Below are 20,942 nucleotides of genomic sequence, written 5' to 3'. Positions count from 1 at the left end.
AATTTATCCTTAGCATATATTTGCATTTAAGAAATGAGAAAACACCCTTCTTTTTTGTCTAATAAAAATGTTAATGCCTTGCAAGGCTGAAACACCTGACAGATGTTGAACATCATTTCCTGTGTATAGTTTTGAATATTTTCGGTGAATCATACAGGAGCAGATGGGAGTGGGACCAGTGCATGCTATACTTCCATATTTGTTATTCTACTTTACTGGAATTTATGTAATATGTTGCTGAATGTGTATTTTTGTGAAATTTTGGTCACCAAAGAGATTCATGAAATAGATTACAGTATGGTGTATACACTGGCTAAACATATCAACCATATTGTATCACCAGCCTACATGAACATGAATGCTGTGGATTAGATATAGAATATATCAGATAAAAACCAGCCTTTCTGTATTATTGTGTGTTTTTCTTGATCGTGTCCTGATCGCTTTTCATTCAAGACACAAAGATAAATGTAGCCACATAATTGTGCAGTATCACCAAAAAAACTCTGTCTGTCTGTCTAGGATCGAGCCCCTAATCCAAGTGGCCGACGAACAGCCACCACCACACTAACTGTGGATGTACTGGATGGTGATGATTTGGGTCCCATGTTTCTACCATGTACACTTGTGGGAAACACCCGTGATTGTAGCCCCATCACGTATAAGGCTAATGTGCTTGAGCTGATCGAGCCGGTAAGTTTGTGTTTATTCTGTAATGTGTTATATTCACGTGTACTGTGCAGAGGGAATTTTTAGCTTTAAATTTTTGTTGCAATGTGCATTTGTGGATCACTTACTGCCTTCAGTGGACAATGATAACATGCATACACTCACCGCCACTTTATTAAGTACACTGGTTCAGCTACTCATAACACAACATCAGCCAATCATATGGCAGTAACTCAGTGCATTTAGGCATATTAGACATTGTCAAGACAACCTGCTCAAGTTCAAACAGCAGCAGAATGGGGAAGACAGAGCACTGTTGGTGCCAGTCGGGCTAGTCTTAGTATTTCAGAAACTGCTAATCTCCTGGGTTTTTTCTGAATTACCGTTTCTAGGATTTGGAGAGAATGTTGTGAAGAACAGAAAAAAAAGTTCACTGGGTGAAAATGCCTTAAAGGGTCAGAATTTAGAGGATCAATGTCATGACAGTTTCAAACTAAAAGAAAGACAACAATAACTCAGATAATTTTGGGGTAGTTTTCAGTAAACAACATGAAAGCATGGCTCCATCCTGTTTTGTATCAACAATTCACGCTGCTGGTGATGGAGTAAGGGAATATTTTCTTGCCAAACTTTGGGCCTCTTAGTACCAACTGAGCATAATTTAAATGCCACAGCCTGCCTGAGTCTTGTTGCTGACCATGTCCATCCTTTTATGACTACAATGCACCCATCATCTGATGGCTTTGTCCAGCAGGATAACGCACCATCTCACAAAAGCTCAAATCATTTCAAACTGGTTTCATGAACCTGACAATGAGTTGAGAGTACTCAAATGGACTCCACAGTCACCAGTTCTCAATCTAAGAGAACACTTTGGGTGCAATGGGAGGTTGGATGTGTAGCCAACAAATAGCAGCAGCAGTTGTCTGATGCTATCATGTTAATATGGACCAGACATTTTGAAGAATCCAGCATATTGTTGAATCTATGCCACAAAGAATTACGAAGAATTATGAAAAGATCAAGAGTGAGACCTGATCTCTAAAGAAGCTTTAAATTGTTCGGGCTGTTTATGCATATCTCCATTTTACTTTTACAGAGTATATTGATAGACTGCGTCACAATGGATATCTTCACTTTCTTGTCTTCGAGCTTTCAAATCAAGGTCTAATGCCAATTCAAGCCTGCAGTAAAGATAAACAAATGAAAAATTTATTTACTGACTTTGGCATTTAAAATGTAGCTCATTTTGCCGCAAACTACAGACTATGTAATTAGAATAGGGGCTAAATTTTTTGTACGCTTTTAGAGCCATTTGAAAAGGAACCCTGATATTTTAATGATAAGACCTTGTCAAGCAATGTCTGCTGGGAGTTACAATTTGCATAAAAATAGGATTTTACTGTGTCTATACAAATGACTAATGAGCATCATTGTATACAGGGAATGTCTTGGTTTTGTATTTTTGAAATACAAATAGCTGTTTTTTTCCCTTCGATTATGGCAAAATTGTATGGCGGATGAAACTGCTATCCTAAAATATGTCGTGTGTGGCCTTCAAAGAGTTCTTGACAGTCAAAGTTTATGTCTTTGATAGATTCGGCTATTACTCTCTTTTGTATGAACAAGTGTTAAGGGGCAGATTCTGCAACACTGTAGCCCATATTTATGCTTACACAGCTTTATGTACTTTTGCATTTGTATCTGTGGCATTTAGCTGATGCTATTATCTGGAGAAACTCACAATACAACTTTGTAAACAAGGGGGAAAAAGTTGCTTTAGGCAAAATCTTCAACTCTGACAAGTCAGCAGTGCATTCATCCCTTACAACACATATACACACACCCGCACACACCCTTGATGGTGACAAGCTAGCAGTGCGTTCATGCCTTAATGCCCCGCATTCACCGACACACACATACATAAATCCAGTACCACAGCCGTGGACCGGACACCGTCTTCTTCATCTCTCTATTTTACACTGAGATAGTTGTCGCATGCACACACATGTGCTGACTCTGCTCCAGACAGGCTGAAGGAACTACTTCTCTGCCTTAAGATTTCTCTTTTCACCTCTCTCTCTCTCAGACACACACACACGCATACACACACGCTCTCTCTCTTTCCAGCCAGAGGAGACAGTCTTGGCTGGGAGGAAAAACAGGAGTAAATCAACTTTACAGCTTGTGGTTTTCAGAAGGAGCAAGTGTACGTGGACAAGGACAGGGTTTAAGATGGAGATACAGGGGGGGTCTGGTGGACGGGGAGTGAAAGACAAATAGGGGGAAAAAAGGGGCTAGGCAGAAACAAACTGTTTTTCCTGGGAAAATTCTTGAGGGGTTTAAACCCAAAGAGACATAGGAAAAAAACACACACAAAAAACACAAGTTGCTTCAAACCATAAGATTGTTTCTCACTTGTCGATTTTCTCCCAATACAGAGCTCTTGCTTACTCCAGACGCTTCGTTGATTTCAGTTTTTCTGATCTTATGCAATCACAGCAATAAAAATTGGAGTCAGTCAGATAAGCTGTGGTTGCTTGGCCTCATCGTTCTGTAAACTTTATATTCACTATTAATGAATTTCAGACTGTGTTCTCTCTTTACACGAGTTGGGAGCAGTGCAGAAGTCAAATTAAGGCTCATATTTAGGAAACCTAGTTGACTGCAAGCACCCACATGATCATCATTAAGGAAAATCATAAAGAAATCAATTTCATAACAGATTACCTTCGGCAAACGACTGCTGTGACAGGTCCGAATGAAAAAGGTCCTTTGTATAGATCTTTCCTCTAAAGAATACAGTCTTATTATTCTTCTTTAGCCTGCTCCCACCACAGAGAATCATTTCATGCAGTGATCTAGTGAAGGGGGACATGCAGCTTGTTGCTGAAGGAGGACACTACATCTGTGATCCGTGATCGTCCTCTTTGCCGTTCTAGTAACTCTGTATTCACCATGCTTTGTCCAGTATATCCACTACCCCTCCTCTCCACATGTCCAAACCACCTCAGGCTTGTCTCTCTAACTTTTTCCTCAAACTGCTCACCCTGAGCCGTCCCTCTGATACACTCATGTCCATTCCCGTGCATCTTGGTAGCTCCAATTGAAAACCCTAACATCTTTAGTTCTGCCACCTCCACCCTGGCCTCCTGTCTTTTTTTTAGTGCCACTGTCTCTAAGCCATACATCATAGCAGGTCTCACTACCATCTTGTAAATCTTCCCTTTCACTCTTGCTGCTATCCTTCTGTCACAAATCACCCCTGACACTCACCTCCACCAATTCCACCCTGCCTGCATTCTCTTCACCTACGTTGTGTACTGTCCGTCCATCCAAAACAATAGAGTTTAAATGGGTTTAAATACCCCAGCTACAGTATTTAAACTCATCTATTTTCAGTATCTCTACACCTTGCATGTGCACCTTTCCTCTTGTTTCTCTCTCATTCACACACATGGATTCTGTCTCAATTCTACAATCTTTTTATGAGAATACACCAAAGTCGTTTGTGTCTTGTATCTGCCTCCCAACTGTCAAAAAAAACCCCATGAATAAAGAAATTAGAACTTTAAATTCACATTTTTATTTATTTATTTTTGTTATGGGATGCATTGAAAGAGAAAGTAATGTAGTTTCCTTATCACAGATCACCGGAAAATTGTATATCTTTAAGAGACATGAGCACTGGCAGAAAGAATATAACAAAAGATGTTATGAAATGGAAGTGAGAAATAAAGCAGTTTTGGAGATTACTTCCTTCCCTACTTGGAATTGAAATTTAGGATATTTTGCTGGAATGGGTTTGACTTTGTCTTTTTTAATTTTGTGAATTCAGTTCATAATTTTAAAGTTCTTCTTTTTTAGTGCAAAACACAACAAATAACTGCTTTAATTGTACCTTTTTATTCATTTTTCAAGGTAGTTCATTTTCCATTAAAAGTCAAGTATTGCTTTTGCAAAGCAGGCTTTAAGCCTTTATATATTTTCTTTGTCCACAAGTTAGTCAAAGTAGGAGTGTCTCTCTAATTGAGGCCTTCTAGGAAGATTTGTCTGTATTAATCAACCCCTGTGGTCTCGGTTAATACAGTATAATTGTCAGTTCTGGCCTTTGCTTAAAGATGAAAAAAAGTTCAATGACGTATTCTTGGAATAAATAAGTGCAAAATCTCTTTTTCTCATAACCCATGATTTGGCTAGCATGACAGCAGTGTAGATGAATATCTACTTCCAGCTTTCAGAATAATGAGAACTTTGACTGTTTGAATGACACACACTATATTAAATTTGTATGTTATATTTTCTGTTTCTGATTTGCTTCATGTGCACTGTGCAGAGATTCTTCTTCTTATGGTTACACTTTGACACTGAAACACTGAAATCACTGAACCAACAGTGCTCTGTTATGCCTTACAGTGTCACTATTTTGGTCAAATTTAATCATTTCTCTTGAAAGTAATTACTGCAGCCATAAACCTTCCTCCCTCTCTGTGATTGGTGTTTATATACATAGTAATACACAATATTATATGCACTCACAATGCTTAAACTGTGCTTTTTTCCCTCATCGGTTGCCTTTGATGCCTTTACTCGCAGTGTCGCAGTTTGGCTAGATGAACGAGCAGACTGTGTGCTTTGACAGTGGCAGCTGCTCTGCACATTTCACAATTACTAAGGAGAAAGGAGCAATTTGACTTTTACCAAAAGTCTTAGAACTGAAGAAAGCTTGCATAAACATCATTATCAAATCCATCCAGAGTGAAAAAACAGGAACAGCTTGCAGAAACTGAAGAGAAGGGTAAAGGGTTGTGCTGTGCAACAGTTTATCGTGAAACACTCAAAGGTTTAACCTGAAGAATTGATGATCATTTAAGTTACTGGAAGGTATTTTTATGCCAACAGCAGGTCTCCTGTTGGTTTGCAAGCGCAGAAGAACTGAGGAGGTGCAGGGAGATAGGTGAAGCTATAGAAAGAATGGAACGGACAGCAACAAGCTGCTGTTCCTGGTACAAGAAAATTGGGGAGGGGAGGAATGAGCGAGGAGGAGAGAAAAGGCACCATAATAGTTTGAGTCCTAATCAGACTGATGAGAGATGACAACCTCAGAGCCTTGGAGCCAGGATAACTATTCTCTCTCTGTGTCTTTCTTCCTCACACACACACACACACACACCCCAAGATGCTGGTCATTATGCCGAGGAGTCGGCTGTCAGGCCATGTTCACACATACACTTCAAAAACACTGCCGCCTCTGCAGCTCAGTATTTCATAGCTGTAAGGGATAAACCTGATTATTGAATGGTACAGTAAACATCTCACCCGAGACTTGACCAATAATTTAGTTTGTCATTACATCATACTGCAATTGACTGGCAACAAGATGCATGATGCAAAGAATACAGTACTCTGTCTGTAATAACAGTATTTTTTTGTTGGTTTTTTTCCTGCACTGACACACTGTGCTTCCTTCTGCAAATTCACATCTGTTACTTGTCCACATATAGTTATATGGGAGTGTGACAAGTTCCCGTTGCACCATAAAGTCTTGCCGTGCACTTTTGTGTAGCTCGGTATCCGGCACAAAGCTTCTTCTGACCACCAAATGCCCTCCAAGATTTTTTTCCCCCCTCTATTGATCTTCTGGCTGCTCCCTGGATCAGCCACCTGCATGCACAGCTGCTGCCCATTTGCTCATTAGTTCCTCAGCATATACGCATATATACATGCACATATATATAAATACATGTATATAAACACTACCAGTCAAAAGTTTGGACATCGCTTCTCATTATTTATTTATTTTTTTTCACATTTGTTACATTGTAGATACATACTGAAGACATCAAAAATATGAAGCAAGATAAATGATAAATAGCTCTAAATATGTCTTATATTTCAGATTCCTCAATGTAGCCAACCTTTGCTTTGGTAACAGCGCTACATGATATAGTCACCTGAAATGGGTTTCACTTCACAGGTGTGCCTTATCAGGGTTCATTTAGGGATTTTTCTTGCCTTTTTAGTGCAGTTGGGACCATCAGTTGTGTTGTGCAGAAGTCCCGGCTGACGGTCCTATTTGACAACTATTAGAATTCATATTATGGCAAGAACCAATCAGCTAAGTAAAGAGAAACGACACTCCATCATTATTTTAAGAGCTGAAGGTCAGTCAGTCCAGAAAACTGCTAAAACTTTGAAAGTGACGAAACTGGCTGACATGAGGACCGCCCCAGGAAAGGAAGACCAAGAGTCACCTCTGCTGCTGAAGAAAAATTCATCTGAGTCACCAGCCTCAAAAATCGCAAGTTAACAGCACCTCAAATTAGAGCCCAGATAAATGCCACACAGAGTTCCAGTAGCAGACACATCTCTACATCAACTGTTCAGAGGAGACTGTGTGAATCAGGCCTTTACGGTGAAACAGCTGCTAAGAAACCACGACTGAGGAAAAGCAACAAGCAGAAGAGATTTGTTTGGGCCAAGAAACAAAAGGAATGAACATAGTGGAAATCTGTGTTTTGGTCTGATGAGTCCAAATTTGAGATCTTTGGTTCCACCTGCTGTGTCTTTGTGCAATGCAGAAAAGGTGAATGGATGCTCTCTACATGCATGGTTCCCACTGTGAACCATGGAGGACGAGGTGTGATGGTGTGGGGGTGCTTTGCTGGTGACACTGTTGGGGATTTATTCAAAATTCAAGGCACACTGAACCAGCATCCTGTAGCGACATGCCATCCCATCTGGTTTGCGTTTCGATGGACCATCATTAATTTTTCAACAGGACAATGACCCCAAACACACCTTCAGGCTATGTAAGGGCTGTTTGACCAAGAAGGAGAGTGATGGAGTGGTGCGCCAGTCACCTGACCTAAACCCAGTCGAGATGGTTTGGGATGAGATGGACCGCAGAGTGACGGCAAAATGGTCAACAAGTGCTCAGCATCTCTGGGAACTCCTTCAGGACTGTTGGAAAACCATTTCAGACGACCACCTCATGAAGCTCATCAAGAGAATGCCAAGAGCGTGCAAAGCAGTAATCAAAGCAAAGGGTGGCTGTTTTGAAGAATCTAAAATCTAAAACATGTTTTGAGTCATTTCATACTTTTTTGTTTACTACATAATTATATATGTGCTCATTCATAGTTTTGATGCCTTCAGTGAGAATTTACAATGTAAATAGTCAAGAAAATAAAGAAAAAATATGAGCAGGTGTGTCCAAACTTTTGACTATTCAAGAACAAAGCAAGTAAAGAGCTTTCAGTATTACCTGCAACTTGACTTGCTATGCTGATCTTTTTTTGACCCCCAGCTTATTATTTGGCCCAGTTATATCAGACTAAACCAAATACTCAAATAAAATTCTTAAGTTTATAACTAAGCTTAAGAGTGGCAGTAGCTGACAGTTGATCTTCATGGAGTAACCCCAGTTTTGCCCAGTCCAGCCGAAGAATATTACATGCTATTGAAGCTAAATCAATCACATTACTGAGCAGTTTTTCTTAATGGTTTAAAAGTGTTCACGTGTATAAATTGGCTGTGGCAATTAATGGACTTTATTATTTTATTAATTTCCAGAATCGTTAGGTGCTTAACTTAAATACTAAACAGCAATTCAGTGACAGTGCCAGGGCCCTGACACTTCTAAGTAAATTTGATTTTGATCGTTTAAAATTTAATTTGGACCGTCTCTTAAAATGAATAGACATAAGTGATGGATAATTTTATAATAAAGCAATGCAATACAAAAGCCTTGATTTAAAAAAATCATAAAGCCAGAGATCTCTGACTGAGCTGATGTGTGTTTATAAAGTCAAAAGCCCTGCTTTAAAATCAGGTTGTGGTCAAGTAGTCCTTTCTGTTTAGGAAAGTTCCTAATTGAGTGAAATGACCCAGTATAAAGTATGAGCTTATATAACTTTCTAAATTCTACAAAAAAAAAATAAAAAAAAATCATCAGTTTTGCTGGTTTGGGCTTAGCTGACGTGGACTGACTCAAGAATTTCTTCATGCTTGTTTACCAGCTAGTCAGTTAACAAGCCAAGCCATGCAGCAGCGTGAAGAGCTTAAATAGAAGTGAGTGACTTCACTGGAGATGCGTCACAATCATATCAAAGTTTGTGTATGCCCGTAGATAATGTGGCGGGAGTGATGGAGTAATTGACAGCATGAATGATAAATTATTTACAGTGTCGCAACATTATTGCCTCGACCGTCACAAATCACAGGCTGACTCGCACATCGCTTTTGTAGTTCTTGTTGTCAGTGCTTTTTTTCATCGGTGAAGTTAAATGATGTCAATAACTAAAATTACAGTAGCACTCTTATAGTGTTTTAGCGACCTGGTTGTCTTTCGAGGGCTTTAACTTTCTTCCATGCTGCATTAACATCTCCCTGCCTCCCCTCACTCCTGACAGATTCATCTCCCTTCTATATATTTAAACCCTCTTTTACTCCACTCCATTACTCCCCATAACTTCTTCTCTGCCGGTGTTTTCGCTCCCTTCCTCTTCAGGCAACAGCAAAGATGGCTCGGTGAAGGCTGGTAGATTTTAAGTGGTGCATGACAGGTGCGGCAGTTAAATATTGTGTCATAGCGGGTGTGTACGGTGCATGCATGTCTATGGGAGGATGCGCATTTAGAAAAACTTGCAGGCTTGTTGTTGTGCTTTGTTTGGCATTTTATTTCCTTAGTGATCATAATTTTTTCCCATGGACATGTTATATTTCTCCCATCGGGGGTCTTCACATTGCACAGACCACAGCAATATTGCACTGTCGTAAGTCAACATTATAGCCCGGCCACGTTAGTATGCAGATGGAGCCAGATTCTCAACTCCTACTGTGTATTTGTGTGTTTGAGTGTGTGTGCGCGTGGGTGTGTGCACAATATATATTACCATTTATATGCTGCACTTATATAATAACTTTTAGTGTGTGGATGTGCATATTTACCCTCCTGTGTAATTTTAAATTTACTCCAATTTTGTGTTGTCTTCAACAATACATTTTCCTGTTTTGCTGCTCCAATGTTTTCTCTGCTTGGATATAGTTTGTGCATTAAAATAACTTTGCCCAGACCATCAGTAATTAAATAATTGCTATGTCTTCCTCCTAATTTTAGCAGAGCTTCTGTTATCACACACACACAACGTTGGCAGTGGATGTTAAAAGTGCTGTTCTATGTCCAAGTTTGGTTGATTCATTGTTTTTTTTTTCCCCTCTCTCTCTCTTTCTTTGTGGAAAATATTTCTCCAGAGTAAGGCGAATCCGCTCAATGTGACTCCACCCATACAAGCTGTGGACCAGGACAGGAACATACAACCTCCCTCTGACAGGCCGGGGATCCTATATTCCATCCTTATTGGTAGTTTTGTTTGTTTTTATTAAACATTTTAGGAAGTTATTTAATAAATGGCAAAGCGGTACAGTGGTTTGCAGTCAGGTTCTGGGTTAGAACCCTCTGGCCTGCTTGGTCCTTGGTGTGTCAAGTTTGCTTGTACTCTGTGTGCCCATGCGAGTTCTCTCCAGGTACTCTGGCTTCCTCCCACAGCCTAAAAGGCATGTTTGGTTAATTGTTAATTCTAAATTGGCTGTAGGTAAAAAGGAAAAATAGCATCCTCATGTTTTGTTGGGGTTTTTTTACCCAAACAATTTTAAATTCACAATTTTTTTAAGCCTGATTGGTGAAACATTATTTAACATACCACTTACACAGAGCAATACGCTCTGACTCTGTTCTTTCAAGATTATCTTGTCAAATGTAGATCGGTGGTATCGCGGTTCCTTAGGCTAGATTTAAGGCCCAATGCTAACGTCCACACTCAGAAATTTTAATACAATAATGCATGCACTTTTTATTTTTATATCTTAAAGGCTGCCTATATTATTCCACTAGAGCACTTTGTTGTCTAAGTGCAGGCTTACTTGGTGGTCCTAGATGATCCGAAAGTAGAATTTGAGCAAGAACCTTCAGCCATCAAGCCCATTTCCTTCGGAACCAGCTCCCGGTTTAGGTTCAGGAGATGCATGCTCTCTATGCATGAATCACCTGTATGGCATAAGAGAGGCTTAAAATGTTCTTTTTTAATAAAGCTTAGTTACACCTGGATCAAATGACCCCAAACCAAACCATCCCACTGTTCTAGGCTCATGATACACAGAGAAATCCATTTATTTCTTTTCCCTTTCATATATGTCATTATGTTTTGTGTTCCATCCTGTTTGTTGCTCATGGTTTCAGCTTTCTGTCATTTCTTTCCCCTCACCAACCTCAGGTAATAAGGTTGGTGAGGGCATTTCTCTGAGCCTTTTTTGTTAGAGGTTTTTCTTGAATCTCTTCCTTCCCACCGTTACCAGGTGCTTTGTTGTAGGGGATTGTTGGATTGATGGGGTTCCCTCACTAATCAGTGCCTTTACTTTACAGTATAAAGCACCCTGAGCTGCCTGTTGTGTACTAGCACTGTATAAATAAGCTGTACTGAATCAAATGGAAACAAGTAACACACCTACAGTCAGCACCACAGCTGCACACACAGGTGCCATCAGAGTGAAGAATGAGACCAGGCCTAAACTATTACTTGTTAGAAAATGCTCCTAAGGCTTTTGATGAAGCCAGTTAAATAGACAGTAATAAAAAAAGTATGCTCTGGACAGTTTGTGAAAGATAATTTTACAGAATTACAGAGGTGGAATTGTTTCTTGTTAGCGCTTCATAAGTATCTAAAACTATAGGACAACTGTGCACCATACAAGATATTTTGATTACCATTTGAAACTGTAAAAAGCAGCATAACAGCAACTTCAACAAGTCTGGATGTGCATAGTCTGTAGAAATGTACTGACATGACTTGACACGGGCTTGATTAAATTTCCCAGACCCCTCCTGTGAAACTAATCTCTCACTGAGTGAAGATTATTAGAGAAAGTGTGACAAAGGGCAAAAAAAGATGTTGCAGCTTTGCAGCTCATCCAACATTATGATTCTAAATCTAAAAACGGAAATTACTCTTGATAGTAAGCTGAGGAATATTTAATGTGAACTGCAGTGGTTTTGGTTCCACTACTTGTGATTTTTAAGGAAGGATCTGGCAAATATTTGAAGTGCCATTAATGGAGGCAGGCTAAATAAACCAAAAGTGAGGCTTTTATTTTACTGTTAAACATCTAAATGCACCAGTCCACCAGGAAAAGCAAGAAACACACAGGAGGTAAAAAGACACAGAGAAGATGGGAACTGCAGAACTATTTATCCACAAAAAGACATTTATACACAAAAGGGTAATCAAGAAATAGGACACAGCGGGATAACTAAACACAGGTAAAGATAATCAAGGACAATGAGACTGGAGGGGGAGTAAAACATTAAACACAGGAGACAAATAACTATCAAAATAAGACTGGAGTTAATAATCTAACAGGGAAATGTAGACATATGAGTAAACTTTAAAAAGTTAATTTATACAGGAGGATGAGAAACACTTTTGTGAAGCCACAAATTAAAATCTAAAACAAACAGTAAGTAATCTAATACTAAAAAATGAAAATATTAAGGAAATAAGATGAAAATGTAAAAAAACCAAAAGATGAAAATGTAAATAGTAATAAAAGTAAAAAGAAGGAAACCTTTAATAAGTTGAAAAAAATCAAAGCCCTCCATCTAAGACGTCTGTCATGTCATACTTGGCCTGCATGTTTCCACTACTGCTTTCAAAAAAGGCATAGAAATAACATTAAAAGAAAGGGCTTTTGCAAAATGAAGATGTTTAATATATTCCCCTAAGCTTGGATTCTAGGTAAAAGCACATGCCTTAGATATAATATTGGGCACTTACTCGGAGAAATTTATGTAGCACATTTCATTCCAAGTGGAGGCACAAAGTATCCATAAACATAGTAGAAATCATCTGTATTGGAACGTGCCATCTCTCCAGAGCCAGTCAGATCAATGCTAGCTGCTGTAGCTGTAAAGATGTAACATGGACCGAAGTGCACACTTGAGAAAGGTGATTGTGTACATCTGCCTGTGTTGCTGCTCTTTTTACCAGAATTTGATTTCCCCATTGAACAATGTAGCCTTCCAAGGCATCATATATGTACGGGTGTGTGTACCTGTTGCAAAGTGAGATTTTTAAACTGGGAGCACTATCCAAGTCTCTTGCCTTGGATTCTCCCTCTAGAAACCCATCAAGCAAACATAAAGTGATTCTAACACAAATTACTGATGTTTCCTCCCCTCTCCCACACCAGTATATCTTCTTTTAAAAATGTGTTTTTTGTTTGCTCTTACTGTTTGTGTTTGTTGTCCTCTCTCTTCCAGGCAAACCAGAGTCCTATGTAGAATATTTCCGCTTAAACAGAACCACGGCAGAACTTCTGCTACTGAAGCCCATCGACAGAGAGTACTACCGCAGATTTGATCTGGTGATCAAGGTGAGAAACACTGCAGCGGCAAACAAGACAGTTTTAATGAGATTTTCTTTTTTCTTGCATGTTTCTCCTACCTCAAAGAAACCCGCCAGTTCACTCTGTAGTGCTTTTTTACTGCCTTTAATCCGCAAATATTCATCAAGCTGTTGATCAGCAAATCTCTAAGTCCTAATAAAGACTGTTTGTATTAGGTTTATTTATTTCCTGACAATTAAAAGTAGTCTGCCATGAAGACATTTAATGATAGTAACTTTAAAGCATTAGCTACATGTGTAGGTGTTGTCTCCATAAGGCCAGTAATACAGTTAAACCATGTAACATATATCAGGTTTTGCTTAGTTAAAAGTATACATATATATATATATATATATATATATATATATATATATGTATATATATATATATGTATATATATAAATCTTACCCTACTCTTAAATACTTACAGAATATTACAACTAATAGCTCTTACAAAAAAATGAATAAATAATGAAAGGAAAGGCAACAGAAGTAACAGAAATACACAGTCTTTTAATAAGCCACCTGAGGTAAACTAAAAGGATTGGTACACATTTATTTGTACAAAACACTTTATTTGGCCTTTGTCAAATGAAAGAAGGACGTTTCATGACTTTAGTACAGTAACAGGTAAAGTAGGGTCTTTGGTCAGATATGTGACCAGCACCTCAGTGGTTGCCGCCTCAGATGTTTCTTGTAGACTTTTAGAATCCTTCTCTAAGGACAGCGATCAACTACACTCCATCAAGCCACTCTGAATGAAAGATATATGAGAGCTGGTTTGGAGTTTGCCAGATGCATTGAAGGATTATTAGACCATGAGGAAAAAATACGATCCGATGTGCCAAAAACTATTTGGGCTGAACTCCAAGAACTCTGCCTGATGAGCACCAAGCACTGGTGTTCATTAAGCTCACTGGTGATCACTAAGCTCACTAATGCTATCCCTACAGTGAAGCATGGTTATAGCATCATAATGCTAAAAGAGTGCTTCTCAGCATTAGCGACACAGAGATTGCTCAGAATTAAAAAGAATATGAACAAACCAAAACACAGTAACTGTTCATCTTTTAAGAGATCATACTCATGTGGATTTGACTCAAGGCTGAATATACTTGAGTGGACTTGAAACCCACAGAATATCTATAGAAGAACCTTCAGGTGGCATCCAGTCTTTGATGAATCATGAAAGGTTTTGCCAAAAAAAGCTCTACTGGCTGCCAATGCACTGGATGAAGGGTCTGAATGCTTTTGCAAAGAAAGATTCTTTCAATTTCGTTTTTAAAATGACAATTTCTCAAAAGCATGTTTTCATTTGCTCATTGTCATTTCTACATACTTCTTTTTTCTTTTTTTTTTGTCTGTCCCATTTGGTTCTTTAGCCGTCAGAATTGTTGTCTGAAGACCAACAAGGATACCAAATGGATTTATTTTGCCAAATGGATCATCATGGCATTGCCGTATTGGTCCATTTGATCAAACTTTGTTGTTATTATTTATTTTATTTTCAGTTGTTACAGATGGGACAGACATGACTGGGGGATAGGAAAGGGAGAAAGAAAGAGAGGAAGGAAAAGAAAAACAGAAGGGAAAAGGGACAGTGAGAAAGGGCACTTACAAAGACAAAGAGACAAAAAAAAACTCCTGGATCACCTGTTGAGAGAAAAAAGAAGAGAAAACAAGCAAAAAAAAACCCCAAAAACAAAGCAACATACTAAACACAACACCATCACGTTAATCTAGCTAAGTGTGAACAGCAGTAAATACTAAATATTGAATGTTGTTGTGCAGCACGCAGGACAGACAGCGCACAATGTGCTTTGAAGTAGCAGCTAAGAAAGGTGTAGTTTATGTCTACGAACAGTGAACACCCGTGTGCACACCTGTGTGGATCAGCGTGCTTGTATACAAAAGGTTTCCCCATGTAACGGTCTGCTAGAGGGTGTGGAGGGCCATAGCCCCGTCCCCCAGGGCATGAAGCAGGCATGGAGGAGATCCAGGCTCCAGACATCCAGAGGCCCCAGAGTGCGAGAGCCCAAGGAGTACCACCGGAGGGGCATCCGTGCCACCCTCCTGGGAAGGGCTGAGGAGATCCCCAGACGAGGGGGTCACCCAGTAGCCACGGAGCAGAAGCCAGAGGGGGCTGCACCGGCGTGCCCGCCGGCTCTGCCGGCAGCCAGCTGTGCCAGAGTGAACCGAGTCGCAGGCCCCGAGGCCGGAGGCCCGAGGGCCCCCTTTGCCCCGGAAGAGGCCTGACCGAGCGACAGGCACCAGGCCCCGCCAAGTAGCCACCGGGAGTGAGCTGGTGCATACCTGAGCGCCCAGCCCCGGACACCAAGAACCACCAATGCACCAACCCCTGAGGGCATCAGTTACCAGCAGGGAGTGTGGTGAGGGGAGATAGGCCTCCACACTTTGGAGGGCCTGGGAGTACCCAGGGAGGTGGAGTCTAAGACCCGACCTGACATATAGACACAGACAAACAGGCACACACAGACACAAACATGCTTTCCCACCCTCATGCACACATATACAAACACTCAGCACTCACCCAACGTAGGGATACATGGACATGTACACACAATCATACTCCCCAAACATACTCTATACCCCGGGTCCAGGTACCCTCGCCCCCAGAGGGGGAAACGGCACCCAGACCCAAGAGATGTGACCCTTTCCCCCAGGGTGGAGGCAAGCAGACCGCCCCAGGCTCCGCAGCAGAAGGGAGGCCAATCGGACAGCCAACACCTCCTCCCAGTCCCCCGCCCTGATGGCTAGTAGAGAACAGCGGTGTGTGAAGACCCCATACCTCCCTCCTTCCGCTCATGTGTAGTGTTGCTGCGTGTTGTTCTAAAGTGCATTTAAAACAAGGGAGGGCATGGTGCTGCTGCCAGAGAGCAGCGCCATTTCTACATACTTCTAATGTTACGTTGCCAAAATGTAAGCAAACGTAGACTAAAAACTGGTATCAAATTAGTACGTTAGCCCAGACCTGTAGCTGAACCTTCATTACGGATCCGTGTTAGCATTTTTCACTCGTAAAATAGCAGAGACGCCACACTCTACATGGTTACTTAAATCAACTTTAAAAGACAAAAGAAAAGAAAAAGAAAAAAAGACTTGAACTCAGAAATAAATCATCAACCCAAACTTTTTCAGCAGCACTTAAACCTTTGAACTTGACTAACCAATTTCCTTAGAGAAATCATTTCATAAAATGACAGACCGATTAAACAGAATCACCAGCACAAACAAAAAAAGCACACTTGTTACTATTCTCAGCATGTGTAACTGGAATGCATGGGTAGTCACAGCATCTGTCATATCGCTGTGTGTAATTTCGTCAACCACTGTAAAGACATACAGGCTTAGCAGCGTGATTTGTGGCTGGTCAATTAGAGAAGATTCAAAGCTAAATTGGTTGTTATTACACTTTCCTCTCTCCCCTTTAGGCAGAACAGGACAACGGCCACCCCCTGCCAGCTTTTGCCAGCCTTCAAATCGAAGTTCTGGATGAAAACAACCAGGCACCCTACTTCCTGCAGCCTAGTTACCATGGCTACATCAGTGAGGCATCGCCAGTGGGAACCACCATAGCGACCAGCGCCAGCTTATCTGTACCACTGGCCATAATAGCACTGGATAATGATGTGGAGGAGGTATGATGAACATGTACAGAGCTGTGATTGATTACAAAAACAGAAAATAAATATTGTTGTTACTGATTGATCAAATTCTAACAGAGTGAAGAATGAAAATGTTCTTGTAAAACACAGAACAACGCAGCTGTTTTAAAATGGTTTGGATTTTTTAGTATGTGTAAAAACCCTTACAACATTTTGATCTGTTGAATCTACTTCTTTCATAGCTGGCACTCAATAAGACGCCTGTAGGTATCAGCTCGGTGCATTCCTTCTGTCTTGACCTTCAGAGTTCTGAGTGGTGTTAACAAGGACTGTGCTTCTAACAACAGACACATGACTCACTTATGTCCTGGTGTTCTGATGTTAAAGTTTACTATACTAGATGAAAACAGACCATTAGCCTTTTACTTCCTGTTGTATTAGAGATCATTTACCTCGGTAGGCCTGTCAAGCTCTTTGCTATCCTACTGATTTACTTGTTGTAAATAATACAACTGCTGAAAGGCACATGCTTGATAACAGGCAGACAAAAGGCCTGTTATCTAACTGCCCACTTTTCACACAGGTGATTGAAAATAACAGCTTAAGCTAGCAGATATTTTATTTTATTTTTACAATTTTATTTTATCAGGTGCTAGCAAACATATTAAGCTAATATTGCTGATTGTCTCTGTTCATCGCTGTATCTCATGTTTTCAAGAACCTTGTTAAATAACAAAAAAGAGAGGGAAACTGAGTGACAGGTTAGCCAGACATGATTAGCAGCTTACGTAGGGCCACAAAAGCGCCTCTTTTAATAACTTACTACTGATACTTTATTCATAATTTTTTTCAGAGCAAAATAAAATGCACCCACTGGACACTTATTATTATTTTTAGGAACTCAAATCAGATAGAAGGAGAAGTGATTTAAGGGTCTTTGAACATGTGATGGTTGTTGGTACCAAACAGGCTGGTCTGTATATTTTAGAAACCGTTAACTGGGATTTTCCCACGCTACTATCGCTGGAGTTTACAGAGAATGGTCCAAAAAATGAGAAAATATCCAGTGAGCAGCAGTTCTCTGAGCAAGTACACTTTGTTGATGCCAGAGATTAGATGGGAATGGCCAGACTGCTTTAAGCTGATAGGAAGGCAACAAAAAATTAGGTAACCCCTCAACACAACCAAGGTCTGCAGAAGAGCATCTCTTGAACTTAGAGCAGAAGACCAGTCCTGTCAGCTAAGAACAGGAAACTGAGGCTACAATTCACATGGGTGAATCCTTTTTTTTAAATTATATCTTTATTTGGAATGGACAAGGAAAATCCATCAACATAGCAGCATATGAATAACATGGAAACAGAGTCCTTCCAGGTTTTTAGAGTTAAGTCCAGGAGAGCAAATGATAAACAGAGTGATCGACAGGTGCATATTATCCTCTAATGGCTATTACTAGGAGGGTTGCCTGATAAATAAAGTTTTACAAGGTTCACATGTTCTCCACGTGGGTGAATTCTAATCACCAAAATTGGAAAATGGAAGATTGGAAAAACATTGCCAGTTATTCTGCAATGTTGAGACTGTAGGATTAGAATTTTGATTAAGGCAACATTGTAGCATGGATCCATCCTGCCTTAGATCAGCAGTTCAGGATAGATATGGTGGTATATAATGATGTGGGGGCATATTTTCATGGCACATCCCACTGTGCATCATTTAAATGCCACAGCCTGCCTGAGAATTGTTGCAGACTATTTCTAGCCCTTCATGACCCCAGTGACCAATCTTCTGATGGCTGCTCCAGACAGTTTAACTCATCATATCAAACCGCTCAACTTGGTAAATGTTTTTTTGAACATGGCAATGAGCTCACCGTATTCAAATGGCCTTTACAGTCAATCCAGTAGAGCACGAGAGATTTACAATATGAATGTGCACCAACTGCATCATTCTAACATGTCAATATGCACTGAACTCTCAAAGTAATGTTTCCAGCGCAAAGAAGTAAGGAAGTCCTAAAAGGAAAAATAGACTTTGGCACTGTACTAGCAAGTTATACTAATAAAGTGTCTAGTGAGTGTATATTACCTTCAGATGCCTTGCTGCTGGACAGCACTATGTAGAACATATCGCAAAATCTCGATCTTGACAGGCCTACCAAAGCTACTAAACGATCAGGGCATGGGTCTACCTTCTGGTCAGCTGTTAGAAGCGCTTTGGATCTCTTTACCTTTCTGATATAAAATCCTGCTCTCACTTGTGTAAATAAACCAGCTCTTGCCTAGAAACAAAATTAAACCATCATGTAAACAAAGCTAGAAGCATGGTGACAGTATTTAATCATACCATACAGAAATGAGGGATTGGTCTATTCAAGTGTCCGTTTTCGCCGCCCTCTTTCGCTCTGCCGAATCTCGGCTTTGTGCCTTGCTTGCAGTGTGTGAAGTGCCCTATCTAATTTCCCTCTGAATCTGGATAGTAAAACCATTTCCCTCTTAAATTGCCTCTCGGTAATGTAAGATATTTACAGTGCTGCAACATTGTTATCGCCGATGCATTCCCAAGAGCTTAGTTTGTTTAAGATGTAGCATAGGCATTTTGACAAAAACAAGCTTTGGTTCACTGCTTTCTAAAAGACCCCAACAGCTTGGAATGGGCTTAGAGAGGATAATGTGTGCATTTGTGTGTGTTCCCGGGACTGTGTATATGTGTGTCAAGTGATATACATTGAGTTATTTTTAATATTGCTAACCCTGGCCTTTCCTCCAGCATTAAGCACCAACAATGATGATTAGTCCTAATTGCTTTTATGTGACATCCATCACTTTTATTTATGTGTGTGCGCATACAAATGCGAGTATCTGTGTGCGCCTGTAACTGTGCTGCTGTGTGTACGTGCATGCTTATTTATGACTCAATATCCACACCGGCTACATCGACAGTATTATCAGCCCCCCCCCCCACCCTGCTGAGCCAGCCTTATCTGGAATGAGAGCTCCCCTCTCTCTCTCTCCCTCATGCGCACATACAGACACACACACACAGAAGAGATGACTGTGTAGGTAATGTCAGAGGAGGGCTTGGATGAGGATTGCCTCTCCATCACTGAGTATAGCACACAGACACACGCCGATTGAGCCCTCTTCTGAGAATTTGTTATGTCAAGAAAACACAAGGGATGTTTTTCATTCATATTCTTAACCGATCTCTTGTCCAAGCACTTCTTTGTTCACAGCTGTTTTGCTTATGAAGCGTGTGGATTCACTGTGTTTTGCCACTGATATATTCAGCTCTGTAATATATATATATATATATATATATATATAATTATTTTAGAGAAACACAGTTCGACAGCTGGCTCTTGCCTACTTTTGCCCATCAATTATCATCTTGGCCAAAAATTCTGTGTATATTTTTTAGCCAATCTTCACTACAGGTTTGCATGTATAGTAATTACTGTAGATGATAGTGAGACATAAGGGAATGGTATCTGAGTGCAAGCAATCCCCCAGTGGAGGATTTAAGGGTAAAAACAAAAAGTTAAATGTTGTAATGCCTCCATTTATGTCCCTCTTCAACAGACTCGGGATCCGCAGCTTCAATTCTCACTGGACAGCTATTCCCATGTTTTCTCCGTATCTGCTACTGGAATCAAAAGATACCTCACTCTGGTGCAGCCTGTCGACAGAGAGACACAAGACTCCTACACATTCACGGTACTCTATGGGCTTGATGTCTGTGTGCACTACACAAAGTGTTTGCATGTGAGGGGAAAAGCGATAGATAAGTGTCTGAATGCATTTGAATAACTCCCCTTCAAAGTCAGATAAAAGCAGGGGTCTTGGGAAAACAAAAAAGAAAAATCTCACGACAAAAAAGTGAAAAATGAAAATAAAATGACACCAGAGGAATACGCAGAAAAATAAAAACAGGGTTTCTTAACCTATGCTTGAGCCCGACTTTAAGCCATTTTAGCAGTAAGGCGAGAGAAGCGAGATAAAGTGAGGAGTGGAGAAAATGCAGAGGATGTGAGTACAGGTGAAGCACACACAAAAAAAAGCAGATTAGAACGGGGAGAGCGGGAGGTTACAGAGAACACAAACAACAGACCTACTGTGGAGGGAGGCGGATAGAGAGGCCTGAAGTACAAAAATCATGAGAAGGCGAAGGAAAAGGGCAAACATTGAAGGAGACCAAAATTTCTCC

The 20,942-nt window shown here is 40.3% G+C and overlaps 1 protein-coding gene across 5 annotated transcripts in view; it reads left to right on the top strand.

The window, feature by feature from the left end:
• LOC100711820 (protocadherin-15) overlaps positions 1 to 20,942 on the top strand; it is a 211,969-nt gene that overhangs the window by 66,917 nt on the left and 124,110 nt on the right. For all 5 annotated transcript variants that reach the window (XM_019362588.2, XM_019362590.2, XM_019362589.2 and 2 more), the window contains 5 exons: positions 523 to 693; positions 9,925 to 10,033; positions 12,986 to 13,098; positions 16,563 to 16,769; positions 20,318 to 20,452. In XM_019362588.2, coding sequence (XP_019218133.1) covers positions 523 to 693; positions 9,925 to 10,033; positions 12,986 to 13,098; positions 16,563 to 16,769; positions 20,318 to 20,452 — 735 coding nt within the window. The remainder of the gene's footprint in view (positions 1 to 522; positions 694 to 9,924; positions 10,034 to 12,985; positions 13,099 to 16,562; positions 16,770 to 20,317; positions 20,453 to 20,942) is intronic.

Source organism: Oreochromis niloticus, linkage group LG8, assembly GCF_001858045.2.
Source record: "Oreochromis niloticus isolate F11D_XX linkage group LG8, O_niloticus_UMD_NMBU, whole genome shotgun sequence".
NCBI lineage: Eukaryota > Metazoa > Chordata > Actinopteri > Cichliformes > Cichlidae > Oreochromis > Oreochromis niloticus.
Note: the sequence above shows the minus strand (reverse complement) of the source record. Positions and strands in the feature narration are given on the sequence as shown.